Source organism: Chiloscyllium punctatum, chromosome 26, assembly GCF_047496795.1.
Source record: "Chiloscyllium punctatum isolate Juve2018m chromosome 26, sChiPun1.3, whole genome shotgun sequence".
Lineage (NCBI taxonomy): Eukaryota > Metazoa > Chordata > Chondrichthyes > Orectolobiformes > Hemiscylliidae > Chiloscyllium > Chiloscyllium punctatum.
The window spans coordinates 5,469,491-5,495,943 of NC_092764.1; the positions used below are offsets into that span (position 1 = coordinate 5,469,491).

The window sequence follows — 26,453 nt, forward strand, 5'->3', positions numbered from 1 at the left end:
AGGAAACATGATCTTTTATTCAGAGCTTGTCTTGTTAAATTCTAATAAGTGGAAGAAAGGTGCCATTTGTTTAGTGTATGACTTCAGTGAGGGAGCTCAGCTGCTGCAACAAGGCCTCACTAGTGCAAGAGGGCAATTCAGTATTCCCCACTTTAGATCCTAGTCAGTTTTCAGCTTGTCTTGGTTGACAGATATCCTCAGTGTTTAGGAATTAGTCAGTAAAACTACATAACTAAATCCACATTTCAGCAGTGCAGATATGTTTGCTGTCAGTTAGGAAACTACAGTACTTGGTGCTTCTCAGTCATTGCAGCTGGGCAGATTATTCTGCGTGCACACAGTGTTTCTTTTCTAGGACTTGCTGAAATATTAAATAATTCTGTTTAGTACAGGCAAGAAGTAGACTGATGTCGGACGAATACTGCTAGTCTGAATTTGTTTTTGGTGTGAGTTATTAGTGCTCTGCTATTGAAGTCATCCCCCAAGTGGTGTGTGTGTGTGTGTGTGTGTGTGTGTGTGTGTGTTTGTATGTTTGGTTTGCTGGGGAGGGAGGGGGGAGTCTGTAAGTGTGTCAGGTGATATGTCTTATGTATGATTGCAGAATTCTCTTCTTGGATACATTTGATGGTATTGGTGTCAGTCATCAGTGAATATCGTAACATTCGGGAAAAAGGATTTTGAATGGTTTGCTGCCAGTCCCTTTGCTTGCTATATTTGGTTCATCCTAGCAACAGGACAAAGGCTTGTTGCGAGATTTTCAGTAAATCACTCAAAACAGTTCGGTGGTACTGAAGAACAGTAACATAGACCATTGATAGAACATAGAACATTACAGAGCAGAGCAGTACAGGCCCTTTGGTCCTCGATGTTGCACTGACCTGTGAAACCAATCTGAAGCCCGTCTAACCTACGTTATTCCATTATCATCCATATATTTATCCACTAGCCATTTAAATGCCCTTAAAGTTGACAAGTCTAGTACTGTTGCAGGCAGGCAATCCATGCCCTTACTATTCTCAGTAAAGGACCTACTTAAAGAACTTGTTGGTTCAGTGGTTAGCACTGCTGCCTTACAGCCACAGGACCTGGGTTGAATTCCAGCCTCAGGCGACTTATTACAAACCTTATTACAGAGGAGTGCTGGATGTCTTGGTACACGTGAAAGTGGATAAATCCCCAGAACCTGATCAGGTGTACCCAAGAACTCTGTGGAAAGCTAGAGAGGTGATTGCTTGGCCTCTTACTGTTATATTTGTATCATCAATAGTCCGGGGTGAGGTGCTGGAAGACTGGAGGTTGGCTAACGTGGTGCCACTGTTTAAGAAAGGTGGTAAGGACAAGCCAGGGAGCTATAGACTAGTGAGCCTGACGTCGGTGGTGGGCAAGTTGTTGGAGGGAATCCTGAGGGACAGGATGTACATGTATTTGGAAAGGCAAGGACTGATTAGGGATCGTCAGCATGGCTTTGTGTGTGGGAAATTATGTCTCACAAACTTGATTAAGTTGTTTTTGAAGAAGTAACAAAGAGGAATGATGACAGTAGAGTGGTAGATGTGATCTATATGGACTTCAGTAAGGCATTCGACAAGGTTCCCCATGGGAGACTGATTAGCAAGGTTAGATCTCACGGAATACTGGAAGAACTGGCCATTTGGATACAGAACTGGCTCAAAGATAGAAGTCAGAGGGTGGTGTTGGAGGGTTGTTTTTCAGACTGGAGGTCTGTGACCAATGCAGTGCCACAAGAATCAGTGCTTGGTCCACTATTTTTCATAATTTATATAAATGATTTGGATGTGAGCATAAGAGGTATAGTTAGTAAGTTTGCTGATGACACCAAAATTGGAGGTGTAGTGGACAGCGAAGAAGGTTACCTCAGATTACAACAGGATCTTGATCAGATGGGCCAAAGGGCAGAGAAGTGGCAGATGAAGTTTAATTCGGATAAATGTGAGCTTCTGCATTTTGGGAAAGCAAATCTTAGCAGGACTTAGACATGTAATGGTAAGGTCCTAGGGAGTGTTGCTGAACAAAGAGTCCTTGGAGCGCAGGTTCATAGCTCCTTGAAAAGTGCAGTCGCGCATAGATAGGATAGTGAAGAAGGCGATTGGTATGCTTTCCTTAATTCCGGATGTAGGCTTGCTCGCTGAGCTGGAAGGTTCATTTCCAGCTATTGTGTCACCCTACTAGGTAACATCTTCAGTGAGCCTCCGGGCGAAGCACCGCTGATAATTCCTACTTTTTATTTATATGTTTGGGTTTCTTTGGGTTGGTGATGTCATTTTTTTTCAGGGGGTGGTAGATGGGGTCTACCGAGATGTGTTTGTTGATAGAGTTCCGATTGAAAGCATCAGGACCTCGCAATCTTGTTCGGATTAGCTGAAATTTGGATAATTATACGCCAGATGATTGAGGTTCCTCTGTACACACGTGCACTCGCACTTACACTCTTACAGGCATGTACTCCCTCATATTCATGCATACTTCTCTCTCAACTGCACACACTCCGCACATATATAGTCTCTATCACTCTCTCTGTTTCTCAAAAAGAACATTCGCACGCACACCCACATCGCATGGACTGAATGACATCACAGGTTACAAAATACCTTGCAAGAACTGTAACGAACACTACATTGGACAAACAGGCAGAAAATTAGCCACTAGGATACATGTCCATCACCTAGCCACAAAAAGACACAATCCTCTCTCACTGGTATCCTTACATACAGGTAGGGAGGGACACCACTTTGCTTGGGACAACGCATCCATCCTAGGACAAGCCAGAGACATGCACAAGAATTCCTAGAAGCTTGGCATTCCAACCAGAACTTTATCAACAAACACGTTGACTTGGACCTGATTTACCACCCCCTGAGAAAAAACAGGAAATGACATCCCCCTAAGAAATGACATCACCAACCCAAGGAAACCTAAACACATAAATAGGATGTGGGCCATACCACCAGTGCTTCACTGGAGGCTCAGTGATAATGTTACCTGCTATGGTGGCGAAACATCTGAAAACAAACCTTCCAGCTCAGCGAGCAAGCATACATCCAGAGTTGTATGACCCTTTGATCTTTTACTCCAAATTGTGTCCAATGTGTTCTCTCTCACTGGCTGCCTGAGGAAGGAGCAGGAGCTCTGAAAGCTTGCAGTATCAAATGAGCCAGTTACACTATAACCCTGTGTCGTGTGATTTTTCACTTTGCCCACCATGGTTCTATACCAGCACCTCTGCATCATCTCAGCATTAAACAGTATATTGAGGGCCTGCTTGTCTTTCACACTACCATCCATTTGTGCTGCTCTGTAATTATCCAGTTCAGTTCACGCTGGCTTGTGGCCCTGTGATCTCACATTTTTGGCTCACTTGAAAAAAAGACCAGTTGATATTGACCTTGGGCAGTTTGGCAATTTTTTTTTAAACTCGTTTGCAATTGGATTTGTGATATATTTGAATGTTCAAATCCTTGTGAATAATTAATGTATGATTTTCATTTTTGATGGTGGGGTATTACTGTGGCAACTGTTAAGAGTCAACCAAATTTAATGACCAGGATTTAGAACTACATCTGATTGGTATAAGGAGTGGCTAAGAATGTTTGAGTATGATTCCTTCCTGGTGGATTCTAAGGCTTCCATTGGCCACCAAACTCTATCTCTCTCTACTAAGATACTCCATAAAGCCTGTCCCATTGACCATCTGTTTAGTATCTTATGTGGCTTGTTTCAGTTATTTGTTTATTAGTGCTCTGTAAAGTTAAAAATCACACAACACTAGGTTATAGTGCAACACCAACTCCTCCACATCAGTGCTCTGTTAAGCATTTTTGAATGTTTTACTTTATTAAAGGCACGATGTACATTTATGTCATTAGTGATTAACTCTTTTGACTGCTTCATGCTCAGGGTTGTTCCATAAATTGATGCCCATTGTCTTTTTCTTGAATATGTCATGGACCATCACTCTCAAATTCCATCCCAGATACTAACTCAATGTGACAGTCAGCATTGTGTTGTGACGATGTTTCCACGTGGAATGTTGATGTCGCATATATGATGTTTGTTTCTCTGTGCCTAAAGGAATCTGTGTCGGCAGAATTTAAGGTGTATCATAGCTAACATTTGCTCATCACAATTCCTTATTTTCCATTTCCTCCTGTAATCGTAAATGAAGTTAGGTTTTTAGAAGTACACAATGTTTCCTGCCAGTTGATGAGGGGGATGGCATTTGTGATTCAACAAAGATAATAACTTGCAATTATACAGCACATTTTACATAGTAAAGCTTGCCCAAGGAGTACTGCATTTGCTTTTATTTAACGAAATTTGACACTGAAACCCATGAGACAATAGGGTAGACAATCGAGCATTTAGCCTAAGAGAGAGTTTTGAAGCAAATACAGAAAAATGATGGAGAAACTCAGCAGGTCTGGCAGCATCTGAGGAGAAAGAAACAGTTAATGTGTCAAGTCTGGTATGGCTGCTCTTCACAACAGTCATACTGTACACAAACATTAACTTTGTTTTTCTCTCCACAGATGCTGTCAGACCGAAGTTTCTTCAGCACTCTGTTTCAGATTTCGAGCATCTACAGAGGTAGATTTGAAGGAGTGCCTTACAGGGATATATGGAGGTGTAATAGTTTAGGGAATGTGTCTTGATACTTGAATGCAACAGCTGAGAAATTATAAGTGGGGAAGTCTTGGGTGCAGTAATTGGAAGAGCACAGAGATCTTAGAGCATTTGTGTTTGTATTAGACTTTGTCGGTATTTTAAAGGTACAACAGAACAGCTCTAGGGTTGGTCAGGAGCAGGTTGCTCATTGTCCCCAGTTAGGTGCTAATTTCTGGGCAGGCAATGGGCCCAGGACAGAAGATGGAAGCTGATGTTTATTAATGTACAATAAAACACTCCTAAATCTCAATCTTTTGCTGCTTCATTTAACGTATGATAGCAGTTTATGAAGCATTCGTAGGCTGAAAGAGGTCACAGAGACTTTCTTTGACTTTGTTCGAACTGGACTGGAGAAACTCTGGCAGCCACTCTGCATGGGCCCCAGAACTAATCAGCCTTTTTTGCTCGAGCCAGATGGTTCACCATTCTTCAAGATCCTCCAGTGTCCAATTTGTCTTTGGCTGGCTCAACTCAGGTTTTTGGTGGTGTCCATTCAGCTCCCGTTCTGGCAGGGTGTATATCTGGAAAGTGAAATAGTTGTCCTGCCAGTCTCAGTAACATTGTCTCCAGGACGTTGTGACACAATCTGACCATTCTTATGAAACACTTAATTGCTGATGTCTCTCTAAGTGGTGACCTAGGAATTTAAATAAGCAACACTGATGGAAGATGTCAAACTAACATGACACCTTGGCTTTTTTTAAAAAAAATCATGTCTCACTAATATTGATTGTGGTTGGTACAACATTGAATATATGGCACTGCATGTTGGTAATGTTGAGTTCTCAAGGTGTAAAGTCTTTGGTTGATGATGCTGTTTTGTCAATTTTTGTACGAGTGTTGGTCTCAAGCAAATTTTGAAAATTCACCCGAAAGTATCTGTGACAACACTAGTCACCTCTTTTAAGACCCTAGGATGCAGTCCATTTGGACATGGGTGTAGTCAGTCCACAGTTCCATCAGTTTGTTCACTACCACTTACCTGATTATTATAATGTCACCAGGTTTCTCTCTATCTTTCTCCTCTTGATTTATCATTATTTACTGGCATGTTTTTACATCCTATGTAGTGAAGACAAAAGCAAAACGTTTATTCACTTCACCCACCTTTTCCGTATTATCTATGATTAACTCCCATTCTCCCTTTCTTTAGAAGGTTAATAGTTACTTAGCTTCCTATTTTTATTTTTAGTTTGCTGATTTATACTTCAACGTGGGCATACATAAAGGAAGAGAATGATAATTTTTTACTGTTGATTGTATGACATGTTACATGAGAAACCCAGATATGATATGCAAAATAAAACAAAGAACTGTAGATACTGGAGATTAAAACAAAAACGGAAATTGCTGGCAAAACATAGCAGGTCAGGCAGATTGTCCAGATTTGAAACATTAACTCTACTTTCTCTCCGCAGATGCTGCTAAACCTGCTGAGGTTTTGCTAGTAATTTGTTTGTGTTTGATAATGGGCGGCACGGTGGTACAGTGGTTAGCACTGCTGCCTTACAGCGCCAATTCCCGCCTCAGGCAACTGTCTGTGTGGAGTTTGCACATTCTCCCCGTGTCTGCGTGGGTTTCCTCTGGGTGCTCCGGTTTCCTCCCACAGTCACAAAGATGTGCAGGTTAGGTGAACTGGCCATGTTAGGTGAATTGTAAATGTAGGGGAATGGGTCTGTGTGGACTTGTTGGGCTAAAGGGCCTGTTTCCACACTGTAAGTAATGTAATCTAAATAAAGCAGTCGGTTGAAAGTCTCTGTGTTAAGCACAATGAGATTCCAAATGAGAAAAGAATTTGAAAGCAGGATGAAAATGTAATGAAATAAAGATGAACTTCTTGTGCAAACCAAAGTCAGTGCTTTGATTTAAGCCTTCATACAAGCATCTGGTGGGCAACCTGGCAAACTATTTCAACTCCGTCCTCGTGAAATTCCTCAGTGAAGCTTCCCAGTGAAACTTTCTCAACTGAAATAAGTGGTCAGTTTGACATCTAGCGATCTAGATATGAAGCACTGAAGATCTTTACAGCCTGGAGCCTGTTCTATGTCAACATCTTGCGTTTATTTTACTGAAATACTAGCTCACAATCATACACAGAACTTTGCTTTTACATGCAAGAAGCAACTGTGTTAAGCCAGCTGCCAATGAAGCAGGCGCCTGAGAAATGCTGGTCTGATTTATTGACCGGATTTTGTAAATGTAAAATTGAGTTGCTTAACATGTGGTTCAGAACTGCTGCAGTGTTCTGGCTTAGTCCAGTGCGTAAACATTGGCTTTTATCGTGGTTAACAGCTTGACTCTCAACATATTCATGAATTTCTTTTTTTTTGTAATTTGAGTCCTGTCGATTTTAGAATTGGTCATATTACTTTTCATTGCAAGAAGAGAGAGCTACATTCTTGCATTTTGTAATTTCTGTTCACTTTTTTGTCTCATTTTCTTCTGAGAGGTGATTATTTTTGCTCTGGTCAGGTGATGCATTTAGGTAGATAGAGTGAAAGGCACTGAACAGTCAATGATGTAGTAAAGGGTTGTATGGCAGCAACTCTTTGAAGTTAACGGGACAAGCTTTTGTTACAAATGCCATTTATTTCTTGGTTAATGCTTTGTATGGCATTTTTGGCTTTATTAATCGAGGCATAGAGTGGAGAAGCTAAGAGTTTTAGGTAAACCTAAAACGCTGATCGGCCCCAGGCCACATTGTAAGAATGTTTAATTTCTGACAGGGCGCACAAGACTTTTGAGAATAGTACCAAGCATGATGGACTTCAGTTATGTGGAAGGACTGAGCAAATTGAGATTAGATTAGATTCCCTACAGTGTGGAAACAGGCTGTTCAGCCCAACAAGTTCACACCGACCCCCCCCCCCCCCCCCCCGCGAAGAGTAACCCACCCGCCCTCTGACTAATGCACCTAACAACTATGGACAATTTAGCATGGACAGTTCACCTGATCTGCACATCTTTGGACTGTGGGAGGAAACCGGAGTTCCTGGAGGAAACCCATGCAGACACAGGGAGAATGTGCAAACTCCACACAGACAGTCGCCCAAGGCTGGAAATGAACCTGGGACCCTGGCACTGTGAGGCAGCAGTGCTTACCACTGAGCCACCGTGTGATTCTTAGCGCAGAAGAGGTTAAAGATAGATTTGACTGAAGGTTTAATAGCCTTGAAGGGTTTTGAAAGATCACATGAGAAACTGCTTGCAATGGCAGTAGGGCATTGTAAGTCCCATTACAAGGACATGATTTCAAGGTGACCAGGGTTGGAAAATGAATGTTCCAGGATGTGCAACATTTCAAAAAGAGAGGCAGAATGGTAAATTAGGAGGGTATTTATCCCTGATGATAAAGGATGATATAAGGACATTAGTGAGAGAGAATCTTGGCTCAGAAAATCTCAAAGTGGAATCGATGAATGTGGGGATTAAAATGGTAAAGATCAGAAAACACCAGTGGGAATAGTTTATTGGCCCCTTAATGGTAGTAATACTGTTGGACAAAGCATTAACCAAGAAATAAATGGCGTTTGTAACAAAAGCAATGTAATAATTATGGGGAACTTTAACCTTCATATACATTGCACTAAGCAATTTTGAAATGTAGGTCCAGAAGATGAGCTTGTAACACAAGGATTTAAGACAATTGGCAAAAGAACCAGAAGTGATGTGAGTCAGTGAATTGTTACGATCTGGAATGCATTGCCATAATTATTGGTGACAGTTTCAGCTGTAACTTTCATAAGAAATTTGCTAAGTGCGTGAAAGGGAATAACTTGCAACCCTCCGAGAGAGTGCAGATAAGATTTGAGAATTGTTCAAGGGATGTGGGACTTCACTTCTTAAGGGATTTGATTGACACATGCAAAATTGTGGGCGCCCTAGATGGGGCAGACAAGATAATGAACTTGCTCCCTGTGGCAGAAGGACTAACAGCCAGAGGACACAGATTTAGGATGATTGCCAAAAGATCACAGGTGAATGAGGGATTTTTTTTAATGTGGAATCTGGAATGTGCTGATTGAATGGGGGAGGCAGATTAAATTGTAGATTTCAAAAGGTAATTCGATAGTCATCTGAAGGGAATAAATGTACAGGGCTAGAGAGAAAAGGTGTGGGAACGGGATCAGCTGGAATGATTTGCTTTTGCAGGAAACCAACATGGATTTGATGGCCTGAATGTCATCCTCCTTTTCTGTGACTATTCTATTTCTTTGAGGGAAGAACAGGGTGGAGGGCAACTAGTTAGATACAAAACATACCGGTCAATGTACTAAAAGGACCACCTCCTCAACTCTACGATTTTAAAGTGTAATTCCATATACTGTGAGCTTTTTGATTTCTTAAATGGTCATGTTTTGAGTTTGGGTGCTGTGTGCCAGTACATTAGATAACCAGTGAATTGAATCACTGCTCATTCATTCCAAGAAATAGAAGTTGCAATTGTCCATTTTGGCCCTTGGACCAGCTCTACTATTCAGTGAGATCATGACTGAATTTCTGCATCAACTCAATCCCCTTACACCTTTTCGTATCGCTTAATTTCCTGAAAATAAGTACTGAGCATAGATGGCAAATAGGACTTTGCTACTTGATCAACTTAATTGCCAGGCCAGAATAACGTGCTCATATATTCAGTAAAACGAAAAGCTGAATGAATGTGTATGGCTGTTTGTTAACTTATTTACATCACTGATCTTTCTCCTTGTAAATATTTTCTAATTAACCTGTTCAATGCTCTTATTATACACCTTTGCAGCAGTGGGACTTGCACCCAGACCTCCTATCTCAGTGATAGCCTGCTTTTTGCTCAGTCTCTCCATGCACCAACCCTGTAAACATAGTTTTTATCATCTGAACGGAGGAGGCCTGACTCTTTATCCCAGACTCTCAAGGTTGTCTGGATGGAAAAACCAAAGTGAAAGAAACCCTTCATGTTGCTGATGTTGTTTGTGAAAAATAAATCATTTTCAAAGGACATTTATCAATGATGTGACTTTGTGAACCAAAAGTGACTGGATTCTGTGGGAATGAAACCTTTGCTCATTTAAGATAACTGCAATATTCTTTGGGACTGGGGGAGGGAGGGACAGGAGAACAATGGAGGATAAGTCAGCACATTGTTATCAGCCCTTTGCTGCCAAAATCTAGCAATTCTTTAATTAGATGGCATTTTACAGGATTATACTCGCTTGCAGTCTAGGTCTCAGGTGTTTTATGTTGGCAGTGCTATTAGATATGTGGTCTAATGGTTGGGTTTTGTGGCACAGTGGTAGTGTTCTTTCTCTGGGAAAGGAGGTCCTGTTCATGCCCCACCCCTGCCTGGAGATGTGCGGTATAATACAAAGTGGCTGATCAGAACAATATTTTTGTAATGCTCCTGTTGTGTTTGGACCTGAGCAAAATGAAAAAAAAGCAAATTCCAAGAGCCACTGCCAAGTGGCTGACTCATAATTAACCTGTGGGTCATAAATGCTGGCTTAGCCAGTGACAACCACATCCATGAATGAATTAAAAACTGACGAGCCATCCCAGGAATCAGTCTGGTAAACCTTTTTTTTCACTTCTTCTAAAGCTAGAACATCCTTCCTCTGAGAAGGAGACCAAACCTGCATACAATCTATGTATGCAGGCAAAGATGCCCCAATGCAAGGTGTTTTAGCGAGACCATGCAGATGCTATGACAACGAATGAATGGACACCGCGCAACAATCACCAGGCAGGAATTTAAGTGCATTCAGGAAATTTTCCTCCAGCAGTATAGAGAAGGAGCGGATTTAGGAAGGGGCAAAACTCTTGGGAAATCAGGCAGGACAGATGACAGTGGGGCGCACTTTGGGACCAGTGACCATAGTTCTATTATTTTAAAATAGTCATGGAGAAGGGCAGAACTGGTTCACAGGTTCAAGTTCGAAATTGGGGCAAGGTGAATTTTGATGGAATTAGACAGGAGCTTGCAGGGATTGTTTGGAATAATTTGTTTGCAGGCAAAGGGACCTGGAGCGAGTGGGAGGCCTTTAAAAGTGAGATAGCTAGAGTTCAAGTTCTATATGTTCCTGTGAAGGTGAAGGGCAAGGTTGGTAGGAATAGAGAACCCTGGATGACAAGAGATATTGAAGCTTTGACCAGAAAAAAGGAAGAGGCATGGCTCAGGTACAGGCAGCTGGGATCAAGGCAATCCCTGGAGGTATACAGGGAATACAGGAGTTTACTGAAGAAGGAAATCAGGAGGGCGAAAAGGGGGCACGAGATATCCTTGGCTGAGAAGACTAGGGGAATCATGAGTGAGAGATAATGCCTCACAAATTTGTTTAATTTCTTTGATGAAGTAACCAGGAAGGACAATAGACATGGATTTCAGTAAGGCCTTTGATAAGGTTCCACATGGTGGGCTGCTCTGGAAGGTTAGATCACATGGAATCCCAGAGGAGTTGGCAAATTGGATACAAAATTGGCTTGATGATAGGAAGCAGAGGGTAATAGTGGAATGATGCTTGTCGGACTGGAGGCCTGTGAATAGGCCACACACGCAGATGACAAGCAGCATGAATTCAACTGGGACAACACTACTATTATAAGACAAGCCAAACAGAGAACAGCCAGGGAATTCCTAGGGGCATGGCATTCATCCACAGATTCAATCAATAAGCACATCGATCTGGACCCAATATACCAGCCAATGCAACGGACAGCTGGAACTGACAACTGAAAGCGACAGATTCAAACCACTATAAATGCCGGAGGAAAGGTCACAGAAGCGCTTCACAGGAGGCTCCCAAGCACTGAGGATGTCACCTAGACAGGGGACGAAATGTCTGCAACACAAATTCCCAGCTCTGGGAACAGAACCACAACAACGAGCACCCAAGCTACAAATCTTCTCACAAACTTTGAGTGTAAGATTGTATTCCTGTATGTATCTCATTTGGTTTTAATGTTCATGTAGCTTCAGAAATTCAGCAAATTCTATACCTTTAATCGTGCCAAGCGACAATGACTGACGGTGTGATCTTTACAGCTGGATTTAGAGCCAAATAAACTGGCAGGATTATCATTAAATACATTTTGTTATAGTAATGGCCTCACTTATTTAACAGCACCTTTCATGTTGCCTCAAAGCACCTCAGTGTTGTCTTTGCACTCATGACTTTGTGCAAATGTTGACTCAATGACTTGCTGTACAATGAGATAATCTTGCTGTTCTGTATTTGTGCTGACAAATTGGTCTAACTCATTGGCAGTGACTGCAGAGGTCTGACTTGACTAGCTGTCATTATTGTGCCCATATGTCCAACCAACCAGACTTGCATTTGAGATAGTGTCTTATCAGACTTTACAGGCAGCTGATGATGATTCATATACACCTAATTAATTCTGAAATGAAGCAGAATAGAGCTGCCATTTTGAGTATCACAGAGTCCCATCAGTAGCTATGGGATGCACATGAAGCCAGTTCTCATATTTTTGGTGGAGGAACATTGGCTAGAATACTGAAAGAGAATGACTACTCTTGGGGTAAATCAATGGAGTTGATTACACCCATTTTCCACACCAGAAAAGACCTTTTAGCCCTATGGTTTAGCATTTCATTCCCAAGAATGCCACAACAAGTGCTATCATGGGGCGTTCATGGAGTCATAGAGATGTATAACACAGATACAGACCTTTCAGCCCAATATGTCCTTGCTGACCACATACCCTAAATAAATCTAGTACCATTTTACAGCATTTGGCCCATATTCCTACTCATATAACCATCCAGATGCCTTTTAAATGTTGTAATTGTACCAGTGTCTGCCACTTCCTCTGGCAGCTCATTCCATACATGCACCACCCTCTGTGTGAAAAAGTTGCACCTTAGGTCCATTTGAAATCTTTCCCTTCTTAGTATAAACCTAAACCCTCCAGCTTTGACTCCCCAGGGAGTCAAAGGCCCAGGGAGAACGACCTTACCTATTTCCATGCCCCTCATGATTTTACAAGCTTCTATAAGATCACCCCTCAGCCTCCAAGGCTGCAGGAATAATATTCCCAGCCTATTCAGCCTCTCCCTACAGGTCAAACTCTCCAATCCTGGCAATATCCTTGTAATTTTTCAGCAGATTACTTGTTGAACCTCTGAAGGAATGGTATGAATGCACAAACATCTAATCTTTTAGGTGCTCATAATGTCAATTAAGCTAAACTAATAGTCATGATGATGCGCATCATAGCTTGGGCCATTTTTATCCAACTTTTTTGGCCAATGCAGCACAATATAATTACAGAGAAAGCAATAGGGTAGTTAAGGCTGTGTGCCCTGTGCCTAAATAATGGTACAAGAGTAGAGAGTGCACAATCAGTATATAAAACATAAACTAGGTTCAGACTCTTCTTCAGAAGAAAGGAGACTGAGTGGTATGACAGACTTAATTGGGTGATGTCGATTTGTTTCCAACTATGGATAGATCAATAAATATGAAATAGTATGGCCCTATGGTGCAGTGGTAGTGTCCCTACCTCTGGCAAGGAGGCTCCAAAGATGCATAATAACAACCCTGAAAAGATTGATTAGAAAATGTCCAAATATAAAATGATCACTGATAAATATGATAAAGAATTCAGGAGAAATGTCTTTATCCAAGGTGTAGTAAAAATGAGGAGCTCAGGGATCTAACATAGTGTAGTTGAAATGAACTTTAGCAGATTTGTTTATGGGATGTGAGCATTGCTGGCTGACTTTGAATTTATTATCTATCCCTAATTATTCCTGGGGGAAGTAATGGGAAAGTGTGGAAGTCCTTGGGATGTAGTGATGCCCAAAGTGCTAATTGGAAAGGAGTTCCAGTATTTTGACCCCACAATTGCATTTAAGGGGAAGCTAGACAGAAAGATGTTGGAGAAAGGGATGGAGAGTATTTTGACAGAATCAATGGAGTGGAAGGAGACCAGCTTGACTAGATTGAAATATGAATGGGCAAACATTTCGTTATATTTACAATGAAGAAAACGCTTGATCGTCGATGTGTTATCTCCAGAATAACTCCTACTTCCTGAATGGAAATGAGGAATTGGAAACCTTTTTAGTTTATAATGAAAACAATCATGTCAGTGGTGGTTCTTTGAAAACCTGTGATCTTTTATGTCCAACTCAGTGGAACTTGGAACCTGGTTGTTATGAAGGCATAGAGGTGTACCATACCTTTAAGACAGTTGGAAAGCTAGCAAGGACTGACAAAGCACAGAGTCCTGAACAAGATAAAAGTGTTACACTTGTTGAAACAAATAGTAACAGATGTGTTGCCATGAAGCAAAAACTAATTCAAATGTGGCCAATCAGTTTAAATTATGCCCCAAGATACCAAAATCCAATCAAATTTGAATATATAGTTTGATAATAATAAAACCAATGAAACAATCCGATGTTTGGGCGTATAAAACCAGATATTTTGAACAGTGAGGGGGCGAACTGCCAAGCCACTAACAAGTAGAAACTGCTAGCAGAGCAGCTCTCTGAAAGTTACCTGTCTAGAGAGAATTTACAAAGGAGAATCGACAACCTGACTGGTTTTTGGAATGTGAGGTTTTTTTTGAAAACCTTAATTGGGGTTTTTTTATTGGACTAGTATTGTAAAGTGGGAGGTAAAAGATTGGTTTAAGAGTAAGGAGTTGTAAATAGTTGTTGGTTTTAATATTTTCTATTGGACTTAAAAAATAAAGTTGTTCATTTTTACTTTAAGTAGTGACCTCTGGGATAGTTATAGAGTCATAGAGATGTAAGCATGGAAACAGACCCTTCGGTCCAACCTGTCCATGCCGACCAGATATCCCAACCCAATCTAGTCCCACCTGCCAGCACCTGGCCCATATCCCTCCAAACCCTTCCTATTCATATACCCATCCAAATGCCTCTTAAATGTTGCAATTGTACCAGCCTCCACCACATCCTCTGGCAGCTCATTCCATACACGTAACACCCTCTGTGTGAAAAAGTTGCCCCTTAGGTCTCTTTTATATCTTTCCCCTCTACCCTAAACCTATACCCTCTAGTTCTGGATTCCCCGAAACCAGGGAAAAGACGTTGTCTATTTATCCTATCCATGCCCCTCATAATTTTGTAAACCTCTATAAGGTCACCCCTCAGCCTCCGATGCTCCAGGGAAAACAGCCCCAGCCTGTACAGCCTCTCCCCGTAGCTCAAATCCTCCAACCCTGGCAACATTCTTGTAAATCTTATCTGAACCCTTTCAAGTTTCACAACATCTTTCCGATAGGAAGGAGACCAGAATTGCACACAATATTCCAAGAGTGGCCTAACCAATGTCTTGTACAGCTGCAACATAACCTCCCAACTCCTGTACTCAATACTCTGACCAATAAAGGAAAGCATACCAAATGCCTACTTCACTATCCTATCGAACTGCGACTCCACTTTCAAGGAGCTATGAACCTGCACTCCAAAGGTCTCTTTGTTCAGCAACACTCCCTAGGACCTTACCATTAAGTGTATAAGTCCTGCTAAGATTTGCTTTCCCAAAATGCAGCACCTCTCATTTATCTGAATTAAACTCCATCTGCCACTTCTCAGCCCATTGGCCCACGTGGTCCAGATCCTGTTGTAATCTGAGGTAACCTTCTTCGCTGTCCGCTACACCTCCAATTTTGGTGTCATCTGCAAACTTACTAACTGTGTACCTCTTATGCTCGCATCTCAATCCTTTATGTAAGTGACAAAAAGTAGTGGACCCAGCGCCGATCCTTGTGACACTCCACTGGTCACAGGCCTCCAGTCTGAAAAACAACCCTCCACCACCACCCTCTGTCTTCTACCTTTGAGCCAGTTCTGTATCCAAATGGCTAATTCTCCCTTTATTCCATGAGATCTAACCTTGTTCACCAGTCTCCCATGGGGAACCTTGTCGAATGCCTTACTGAAGTCCATATAGATCACATCTATTGCTCTGCCCTCATCAATCTTCTTTGTTAGTTCTTCAAAAAAACTCAATCAAGTTTGTGAGACATGATTTCCCACGCAAAAAGCCATGTTAACTATCCCAAATCAGTTCTTGCTTTTCCAAATACATGTACATCCTGTCCCTCAGGATTCCCTCCAACAACCTGCCCACCACCGAGGTCAGGCACACTGGTCTATAGTTCCCTGGCTTGTCCTTACCACCCTTCTTAAACAGTGGCACCACGTTTGCCAACCTCCAGTCTTCCGGCACCTCACCTGTGACTATTGATGATACAAATATCTCAGCAAGAGGCCCAGCAATCGCATCTCTAGCTTCCCACAGAGGTCTTGGGTACACCTGATTAGGTCCTGGGGATTTATCTACCTTTAACCATTTCAAGACATTCAGCACTTCCTCCTCTGTAATCTGGACATTTTGCAAGATGTCACCATCTATTTCCCTGCAGTCTATATCTTCCATATCCTTTTCCACAGTAAATACTGATGCAAAATATTCATTTAGTATCTCCCCATTTTCTGTGGCTTCACACACAGGCTGCCTTGCTGATCTTTGAGGGGCCCTATTCTCTGCCTAGTTACCCTTCTGTCCTTAATATATTTGTAAAAACCCTTTGAATTCTCCTTAATTCTGTTTGCCAAAGCTATCTCATGTCCCTGTTTTGCCCTCCTGATTTCCCTCTTAAGTATACTCCTACTTCCTTTATACTCTTCTAAGGATTCACTCGTTCTATCCTGTCTATACCTGACTTATTCTTCCTTCTTTTCCTTAACCAAACCCTCAATTTCTTTAGTCATCCAGCATTCCCTATACCTACCAGCCTTCTTTTTCACCCTGACAGGTATGTACTTTCTCTGGATTCTTGCTACCTCATTTCTGAAGGCCTCCCATTTTCAGCCATCCCTTTACCTCTGCAATTTTAACAGATTATGGCATGAGGTGAACTTTTTCTGTGTGGCTGGTTTAAATTAGCAGAGGGGTTTACCCTGTGTCGTAACATTGTCAAGTCTTAATTGAAAGCTGGCACTTCTGACAGTGTAGCATCCTCTTATACTGCTCTGGAATGTCAGATGGATTTCATATTTATGACTCTGAAGTAGAATTTGAACCATCTGACTCAGAACTGAAAACGTTACGATTGAATTGTTCTTCGAAACAAGGTTCTAAGTTGGATGCAGCCTACAGAGAAACATACTTATTGGGTTGAATAATATTCTGTTCTTTGCTTCATTATGGAACCTCAGACTTGTATGAAACCATATTTGGTCTCATTATCTTGGTCTTGTGTTTTAAGTGTTGTCCAGATGTGTGCTACATTCCAAATTGACCATTGCTACCAGGAGGTACCATTGCTACTTGGATGCTGCCTGAACTGCTGTGCTCTTCCAGCACCACTAATCCAGAATCCCATTGCTACCAGGAGTTTGAGTGGATAAAATTTGGATGATTGAAAATACTTCTGACTTTCACAAAACTGGTTTCCTGTTGTGTTTTTGTACCAATAATCTTTGAGAGGTCAGACATTTCACTAAAGTAGTGACAAACTGTTGGGTCTGTTCTGTTTCTCTGAGCAGGCTTTCTCAATAATCCTCCCATCAAAGGTGCTGTTGACAAGGTGGAATCTGTGCGAGTGAGGAAGCCTCATGGTCAGAAGTGAAATACTCACCAGTGGCATTTCTCTTCAGACACTTTCCTCCTTTCTTTGTGCTCAGATACCTCTCTTAGGGAGCAGCTTTTTATAATGTGGGGAGTTTGCAAACAATCCTCTGCAAGAGCAGACTGAGTGGGCTGAGGATTACAAGTCACCGAGTGACAGTTTCTGGAAAATACTCCGACCAAGTGATCTTTATTTCTGCAGAAACTTAAGTTATGGGTTAGTTAGTAACTAGTTTTTGAGCTTGGCTTTGAAGTAGTCCACTAGCATATTTTACATGAAGTTTAAAATACAGAAATGGGCATATAGTCCAATTTTTTTTAGATTAGATTACTTAGTGTGGAAACAGGCCCTTCGGCCCAACAAGTCCACACCGACCTGCCGAAGCACATCCCACCCATACCCCTAACCTAACACTACGGGCAATTCAGCACGGCCAACTCACCCGACTTGGTCCATGCTAGTTTTTTGAACTCCACATGAGCCTTCTCCTCCCATATGTCATCTCTTCTTAATAGCATAGCTTTAGGCTCTTTACTCCATCATGTTCATTGAGCTTCCCCTTAGCTTATTAATGTTATTTGTCAGCCACCTCTTGTATTAGCAAATTCTACTTTCTAACATTCCTGAATTCTGGATTGAATTTATTAGTAATTATATTATATTTATGATTCTGGTTTTTGTGTTGCTCACATGTAAATGTAGCTTCTCTATATCTACTCTTTTAAGAATTTTGAAAATCTCAATCAAGCCACTCCTTAGTCATTACTTTTGTTGGAGCACTGTTCCTGTTGTTCTGTACTCCCTTAATTCTGAGTTTATGTAATAGTTAGTATCACTGGAAGGTGATGCCAACAGAGAACTTGTTTCTTCAATTGAAGGATTTGCAGCTTTTGAAATCTGTCCCCTTCTCTGCAAAGCAACATTCCTGGTCAATGTGATCAACATTAGAAAAGCAGTCAGCTTAAAGAAAGAAACCTTGGTGTATGTACTGCTTTATTATTTTCTCACTGTAGTGCCTATGTATTTAGAGCAAATTGTTTTATAGAGGAGGGGGGAGTTCTTTATCTGCAGCTCCCCTTACCCCCACTCCCAGTACTGAAGAAGGGTTACACCCAAAACGTCGACATCTCCATCTCCTGATGCTGCCTGGCTTGTTGTGTTCTTCCAGCTTCCTGCTTGTCTACTAATTGCTTTTGAAGGGCAGTTATTGTTTTGTCAGTAAAGATTGAGGATTTCCTGCTGTGAAACCACAAACTAAGAAGTTGGGTTTTTTATCGCAAGAAATCCTCTGTTCACTGACACAGCAGCTCGGAAATTCTCTAGCTAAACACTATCATCTTTCGCTTGCTCGCTCTCACTCTTGCTCGCTCGCTTTCTCGCTCTCGCTGTCTCACACTTGCTCTCACTCTTTCATGCTTGCTTACTCGTTTTCACTCACTGTGTCTCTCTTGCTCTGTCTCTGCCTTTCACTTTTCATTTGTTTGTATGTCTCTCTACCTTTTTAATCTTTTTTTCCTTTTATTCTCCTTAAGACCTATCTCTTTGATCAGATTTTGGTCACTTGTTTAAATGAAATACTCCATTATGCTTTTATTTAATTTTGTTTGATAATTGCTCCTTTGGAACACTTCAGAGACATTCAGTTTTTGTGAAAGGTAGTACATAAATGCAACTTGCTGTGATTTTGATGAATGAGATGTTAATTTGTTATGGAGGTAAAAACAATGACTGCAGATGCTGAAAACCAAATACTGGATTAGTGGTGCTGTAAGAGCACAGCAGTTCAGGCAGCATCCAACGAGCAGCGAAATCGACGTTTCGGGCAAAAGCCCTTCATCGTTAATTTGTTATGCTCATTGAGAGAGATTTTTTTGGCCAGGGCACCGTCAAGAAATCTTTTCTATTCAGGTAACACTCTTCAATCTGTAAAACTGACTTAAGCTGGTAGACACAAGAGGAGTGGTAAATTTGTCACTCATTTACTTTACTCATTTTGGGAAAGGAGGAGCATAATTTTGGTAAAATCATCTCTTTTTGAAATTAATGTTAAGAAAACTATTGTTTTGATCACAGAATTGCAGTGTGTTGTGAGCACAGTCCAGTCCATTACACGAACCAGCCTTCCATCCATTACCTCAGTCTATACTTCCTGTTGCCTCGGGAAAGCAGCCAACGTCATCAAAGACCTCTCCCACCCCAGTTATACTCTCTTCCACTGTCTTCAGTTGAGCAGAAGATAAACAGTTTGAAAACACGTACCAACAGATTCAAGAGCAGCTTCTTCCCCATGTTATCAGACTTGTGAATGAACCTCTCTTATACTAAAGTTGATCTTTCTCTGCACCTTTGGGGCTATAGCACTATATTCTGTATTCTGTCCTATTAGGAGAAAATGAGAACTAAAGATGTTGGAGATCACAGTCAAATAGTGTTGCTCTGGACAAGCACAGCAGATCAGGCAACATACAAGAAACAGGAGAGTCGACGTTTCAGGCAATGAGCCCTTTGTGACTGATGAAGTGCTTATGCCCAAAACGTCGACTGTCCTGCTATTTGGAAGCTGCCAGACCTCCTGTGCTTTTTTCAGTGCCGCACTTTTCGATTCTGTTCTATTACCCTGATGTACTTAGGTAAGATATAATTTGGCTGCATAGCATCCAAAACAATACTTTTCATTGTATCTCAGTACATGTGACAACAATAAATCAAATCAAAAGGAAGCTGTTAAAGTTTGAAGTTTATGGTGATGACTAGAAAGAGAATTTAGATTCCCTTGAATTGTACTGAAATCTGAAAATGTAAGTTAAAGTGTTATCAGGTACTACAGACTGCCATGATAGCAATGAATTTATGGATACTCTGTGAAAGCCTGTACTATAATGCCGTGAAGCCAGTTGCACTCATTCCTAATGTGTCAACTTCAAGATTGAACTCTAAAGTGAGAAATATGACACAATGAAGACACTCGAATGCAAAGAGGCTTTAAGCAGCATGATCAATTTTTTTTCAAATGACCTGTATTCAGCCTGCCTCCATGAGTACTGCTTTTGCCTTTGAATCAGAAGTTTGAGAGTTCAATACCTGGTCCAGAGCTTTGTGCCCATACTCCAGGCATCCATTGCAGTGCTGTATTGTGAAGTGCAAAGACGTTTTTCACCGATGGGATGGATAGTTCTCCCTGGCATCCTAGCCAATATTCATCCCTCAATCAATGTCAAGGAGGTAGTTGTCAAGAGAGTTTACTAAAGAAGTTGTCAAGAGGTAGGCTTCTATAAGGATGAGGCATGAAGGCTCAGTTAGGGGGCTTGAGAGTTATATGTTAGCCAGAAAAGATCTAAAGAGTCAGGAGGGGAATGAGAAGTTGTTGGCAGATAGGATGAAGGAAAACCCTAAGGCCTTCTATAGGTATATCAGGCATAAAAGAATGACTAGAGTAAGATCAGGGCCAATCAAAGATAGTCGTGGGAAGTTGTGTGTGGAGTCTGAGGACATAGCGGAAAAGCTTAATGAATATGTTTCATCAGTATTCACATTGGAAAAGGGCAATGTTAGTGAGAATAGAGAGATACAGGCTACAAGATTAGATGGGATTGAGGTTGACAAAGAGGAGGTTTTAGCAATTTTGGAAGATCTGAAAACAGATAAGACCCCTGGGCAGGATGGGATTTATCCTCGGATTCTCTGGGAAGTCAGGGAGGAGATTGCAGAGCCTTTGGCTTCGATCTTTGTCATCATTGTCGACAGGAGTAGTATCAGAAGACTGGAGGAGAGCAAATGTTGTTCCCTTGTTTAAGAAAGGGAGTTGGCACAATTCTGGTAATTATAGGCCAGTGAGCTTTACTTCGGTTGTGGGTAAGGTATTGGAAAAGGTATAAGAGATAGGATTTATAATCATCTGGAAAGGAATAATTTGATTAGGGATAGTCAACGCGGTTTTGTGAAGGGTAGGTCATGCCTCACTAACCTTATTGAGTTCTTCGAGAAGGTGACAAAACAGGTGGATGAAGGTAGGGCAGTTGATATGGTGTGTGTGGATTTCAGTAAGGTGTTTGATAAGGTTCCACACGGTAAGCTATTGAACAAAATACGGATTTTCAGGATTAATGGTGATTTAGCCGTTTGGATCAGAAATTGGCTAGCTGAAAGAAGACAGAGGGTGGGTTGATGGGAAATGTTCATCCTAGAGCTCAGTTACCATTGGTGTGCCGCAAACTGCTGTTTGTCATTTTTATAAATGATCTGGAGGTGGGCGTAGAATGATGGGTTAGTAAATTTGGAGATGATACTGCGGTAGGCAGAGATGTGAATAGTGCCGAAGGATGTTGTGGGTTATAGAGGGTCATAGGTAAGATGCAGAGCTGGGCTCAGAAGTGGCAAATGGAGTTTAATGTGGAAAAGTGTGAGGTACTTCACTTTGGAAGAAGTAACAGGAATGTAGAGTACTAGGCTAATGGTAAAATTCTTGACAGTATAGATGAATAGAGAGATCTCTGAGTCCAGGTGCACAAATCCCTGAAAGTTGCCACTGAGGTTGATAAGGTCGTAAAGAAAGCATATGGTGTGTTGGCGTTTATTGGTAGGGGGATTGAGTTTCTGAGCCACTAAGTCATGCTTCAGTTGCACAATACACTGGTAAGGCTGCATCTAGAGTATTGCGTGCAGTTCTGGTCACCGCATTATGGGAAGGATGTGGAAGCTTTGGAAAGAGTTCAGAGGAGATTTACTAGGATGTAGCCTGGTATGGAGGGAAGGCCTTACAAGGAAAGGCTGAGGGATCTGAGACTGTTTTCGTTGGAGAGAGGCTGTGAGGTGAGTTAATCAATCCGTATAAGATAATCAGAAGGTTAGATAGGGTGGACAGTGAGAGCCTTTTTCCTCGGATGGTGAAGGCTAACACGGGGCAACATAGCTTTAAATAAGGGGTGATAGATTTAGAACAGATAATAGGGGTAGTTTCTTTACTCAGGAGGGGCGTGGAATGGCCTGCCTGCAACAGTAGTAAACTCACCAATGTTAAGGGCACTTAAATTGGCATTGGACATACATATGGATAATAATGGAACAATGTAGTTTAGGTGGGCATCAGATTAATTTCGCAGGTCGGTGCGAACATTGAGGGCTGAAGGGCCTGTACTGCACTGTAACATTCTATGTTCTCTAAGTACAGATGATACATTCATTACCACATTGACATTTGTGAGAGCTTGTTTGCAAAATGGCTGACTTGTTTCTTACTTTGCAAGTGACTATACTAGGAAAATAGTTCATTATCTGTAAAATGCTTTGAGGAATATCCTGAGTTTGTGAAAAATGCAATACAAATGCAAGTTTTTTACCACTATTTTCTTATGAGCTCTGTGCGTAACTGCAGTTTTAGTTCTCGCCATCACTTCCAGCCAAGCTCTGTATAAAAAAAGTCTCACCTACATATTTGCCTTGACCTGTCACTTGGGTTTAACTCCTCTTTGAGTCTTGATTATGGAGTATTACAGGATTGAATGTTTGTATTTTGAAAGGCTGTCACGTAATGTCAGTAATATGGAACGGGCCCAGAGTCGTCTTTTTATGTTTCATACAATATTGTTTACAGGATGGGAATAGAGTACAAAATAGTGAAGCTATGCAAGGTACTAGTCAGACCACACCTTTTGATCACCTTTTCTAAGATACTGCAGTTAGAGACAGTGCAAAGAAGGTTCACTATATTGATCTGGATACAGAGGGATTTTCTTATGAGGTGAGGTCTCGTAGGTTGGACTTTGTACTTATTAGAGATGAGAAGAAGGAGAAGAGATTTGATTGAAATACACAAGACTGAGGAGTGGCCAGGGTAGATATGGAGAGGCTGTTTCCCCTTGTGGGACCGAGGGCATGATGTTAGAATAAGGAGCTTATACACTTAAGACAGATGAGAGGAATTTCTTTTTTCTCTGAGAGTAGTCAGTCTGTGGAGAGGGCTGTTGAGACTGGGTTGTTAACTATATGAAGATCTGAGACATAGATTTTAATCAGGAAGGGAATCAAGGATTATAGGGAAAAGGCAAAAAAATGGAGTTGAGGATAATTGGATCAGCCATAATCTTGCTGAATGGCTTATTTCTGCTTTTATGTCTTGTGAACTTAACAGTCTTACGATCATTGCATCTCAGTCAGTTCTTTGAAAGAGCTATCCAAATAATTCTACTCCCCTGATCTTTGCTCATGACCCATGCACTTTATATTCCCTTCAAATTTTCATCCAATTCCCCTTTAAGTATTACAATTGAATCTGTAATTTTAGAAAATGCATTTCAGATGTTAAAACCTTTTTCACCTTTTCACCTATGTTGACTGGTTCCTGAGCCTCCTGCCAGTGGGAAGCATTTGAACTCTATTTACTACTTTAATGTCTTTCATGTATTTGAAGATTTCTATTAAATATCCCTTAACCACCCCTGCCATAAAAAGAACAGGTTTTAAATTATATTGGAAAGGTGATGAGTGCCACCTACACAAAATTTACCATTCCTGTATGTGATAGGGAAGTGAACATTTGTAGCACCATGTATAGAATCTTGCCTTAATTTGATTCTCAGTGGATTGTGTAAAGTGTTCATTATCTACTTAGCAACAGTTTAACCTCTCTCCTCTTTGTGTGTTTTCTTTCTAAGGGTTTTGTGCAATACTAGTATGTTGAGTAAAGCTGGGAACTGGTTCAGCAGGTTTGCTTGCACTCATGCTAAGTTTGACTCCGGCTTGAATTAAGTCTAAGCAATGTCCAGTATCTGGCAGATCTCTTCATGTGCTTTGTTTTCTGTTTCTCAGGTGCTAGGCCGATGTTTCTTGACAGTCCTGCAAGTCCACTTCCAGTTCCTGTCCCAGGCATTGCATAGAGTTCAGCCCATAGCCCACTCGTGCTTGGCAGAGGCTCAAGCCCAGGAGAGGAAGAACGCAATGGGGAGTGAAACCATGAAGGTTGGTCGTGTGACGGAATTGGACGAAGCTGTAAAGTCCTGGGGAGGAGCATCAGAGGTGATGGTTTTTTACAAACATTATCTGGAATGATTACTTTGCTGCATATGGGTGGAAAGCTGGGTGCAGATCAAATTGGTATAATTGTGGAGCTCGAATTAGATTGGCAAATCTTGTTAAACAGATTCCTGGAGATGACTTCATTTGTTTCACCTCTTTCCAACTTTAGTGTACTTCATAAAAACCAAAAGAACTGCAGATACTGTAAATCAGAAACAGAAGTCACTAGAAAAGCTCAGCTGGTCTGACAGCATCTATGAAGAAAAATTCGGATTAATGTTTCGGCTGCAGTGGCCCTTCCTCAGAACTGATGGTAGCTAGGAAAAAGGCTGTTTATATACAGAAGATAGAGTTGGGGGAGGTGGTAAGGAGTAGATGATAGGTGGGGATCGAGCCCAAAAAGGGAGAAATTTATAAAGTCATATTGATGTAAAGCATGGAAACTGATCCTTCGGTTTAACTTGTCCATGCCAACCATATATCCTAACCTAATCTAATCCTATTTGCCAGCACTTGGCCAATATCCCTCCAAACCCTTCCTGTTCATATACCCATCCAGATGCCTTTTAAATGCTGTAATTGTACCAACCTCCACCACTTCCTCTGGCAACTCATTCCATACCCGCACCACCCTCTGTGTGTAAAATAGCCTCTTAGGCCCCTTTTATATTTTTCCCCTCTCACCCTAAACCTATGCCCTCTAGTCCTGGATTCTCGCACCCCAGAGAAAAGACTTTGTCTATTTATCCTATCAGGTCAGGAGAACAATCCAGCTGGGAGAGTGAGTAACTGTTAATGGAGACTGTTAGTGGCTAACTGGAGGCAATGTGTAGACTGTGATAACAAAGAAATGCTGAATGTCTTGAAATGCATAAAGGTGGATAAATCCCCAGGACCCGATCAGGTGTACCCTAGAACTCTGTGGGAAGCTAGAGAAGTGATTGCTTGGCCTCTTACTGTTATATTTGTATCATCGATAGTCCGGGGTGAGGTGCTGGAAGACTGGGGGTTGGCTAACGTGCCACTACTTAAGAAAGGTGGTAAGGACAAGCCAGGGAACTATCGACCAGTGAGCCTGACGTCGGTGGTGGGCAAGTTGTTGGAGGGAGTCCTGAGGGACAGAATGTACATGTATTTGGAAAGGCAAGGACTGATTAGTGATTGTCAACATGGCTTTGTGTGTGGGAAATTATGTCTCATCAACTTGATTGAATTGTTTTTGAAGAAGTAACAAAGAGGATTGATGAGGGCAGAGTGGCAGATGTGATCTATATAAACTTCAGTAAGGCGTTTGACAATGTTCCCCACGGGAGACTGGTTAGCAAGGTTAGGTCTCTTGGAATACTTGAAGAAATAGCCATTTGGATATGGAACTGGCTCAAAGGTAGAAGACAGAGGGTGGTGGTGGAGGGTTGTTTTTCAGACTGGAGCCTGTGACGAGTGGAGTACCACAAGGATCGGTGCTGGGTCCACTACTTTTCGTCATTGAAATAAATGACTTGGATGTGAGCACAAGAGATATAGTTAGTAAGTTTGCAGATGACAGCAAAATTGGAGGTGCAGTGACAGCAAAGAAGGTTACTTCAGATTACAACGGGATCTTGATCAGATGGGCCTGTGGGTTGAGAAGTGGCAGATGGAGTTTAATTCCGATAAATGTGAGGTGCTGCATTTTTGGAAAGCAAATCTTAACAGGACTTCATACACTTAATGGTAAGGTCCGAGGGAGTGTTGTTGTACAAAGCGACCTTGGAGTGCATGTTCCCAGCTCCTTGAAAGTGGAGTCGCAGGTAGATAGGATAGTGAAGAAGGCATTTGGTATGCTTTCCTTTATTGGTCAGAGTATTGAGTACAGGAGTTGGGAGGTCATGTTGTGGCTGTACAGGACATTGGCTAGGCCACTTTTGGAATATTGTATGCAATTCTGCTGCAGTAGCCGGTATATAGTGGGTCCAGGTCATCCACAGATTCAATCAATAAGCACATCGACCTGGACCCAATATACCGGCCACTGCAGCGGACAGCTGGAACTGACACCCGGAAGCGGCAGATTCAAATCACTATAAATGCCGGAGGAAAGATCATAGAAGCACTTCACAGGAGGGTCCCAAGCACTGAGGATGTCACCTAGACAGGGGACGAAACGTCTG

At 41.6% G+C, this 26,453-nt stretch overlaps 1 protein-coding gene across 5 annotated transcripts in view; it reads left to right on the forward strand.

The window, feature by feature from the left end:
• garre1 (granule associated Rac and RHOG effector 1) overlaps nucleotides 1–26,453 on the forward strand; it is a 209,059-nt gene that overhangs the window by 117,903 nt on the left and 64,703 nt on the right. For all 5 annotated transcript variants that reach the window (XM_072595804.1, XM_072595809.1, XM_072595808.1 and 2 more), the window contains exon 3: nucleotides 24,097–24,303. In XM_072595804.1, coding sequence (XP_072451905.1) covers nucleotides 24,097–24,303 — 207 coding nt within the window. The remainder of the gene's footprint in view (nucleotides 1–24,096; nucleotides 24,304–26,453) is intronic.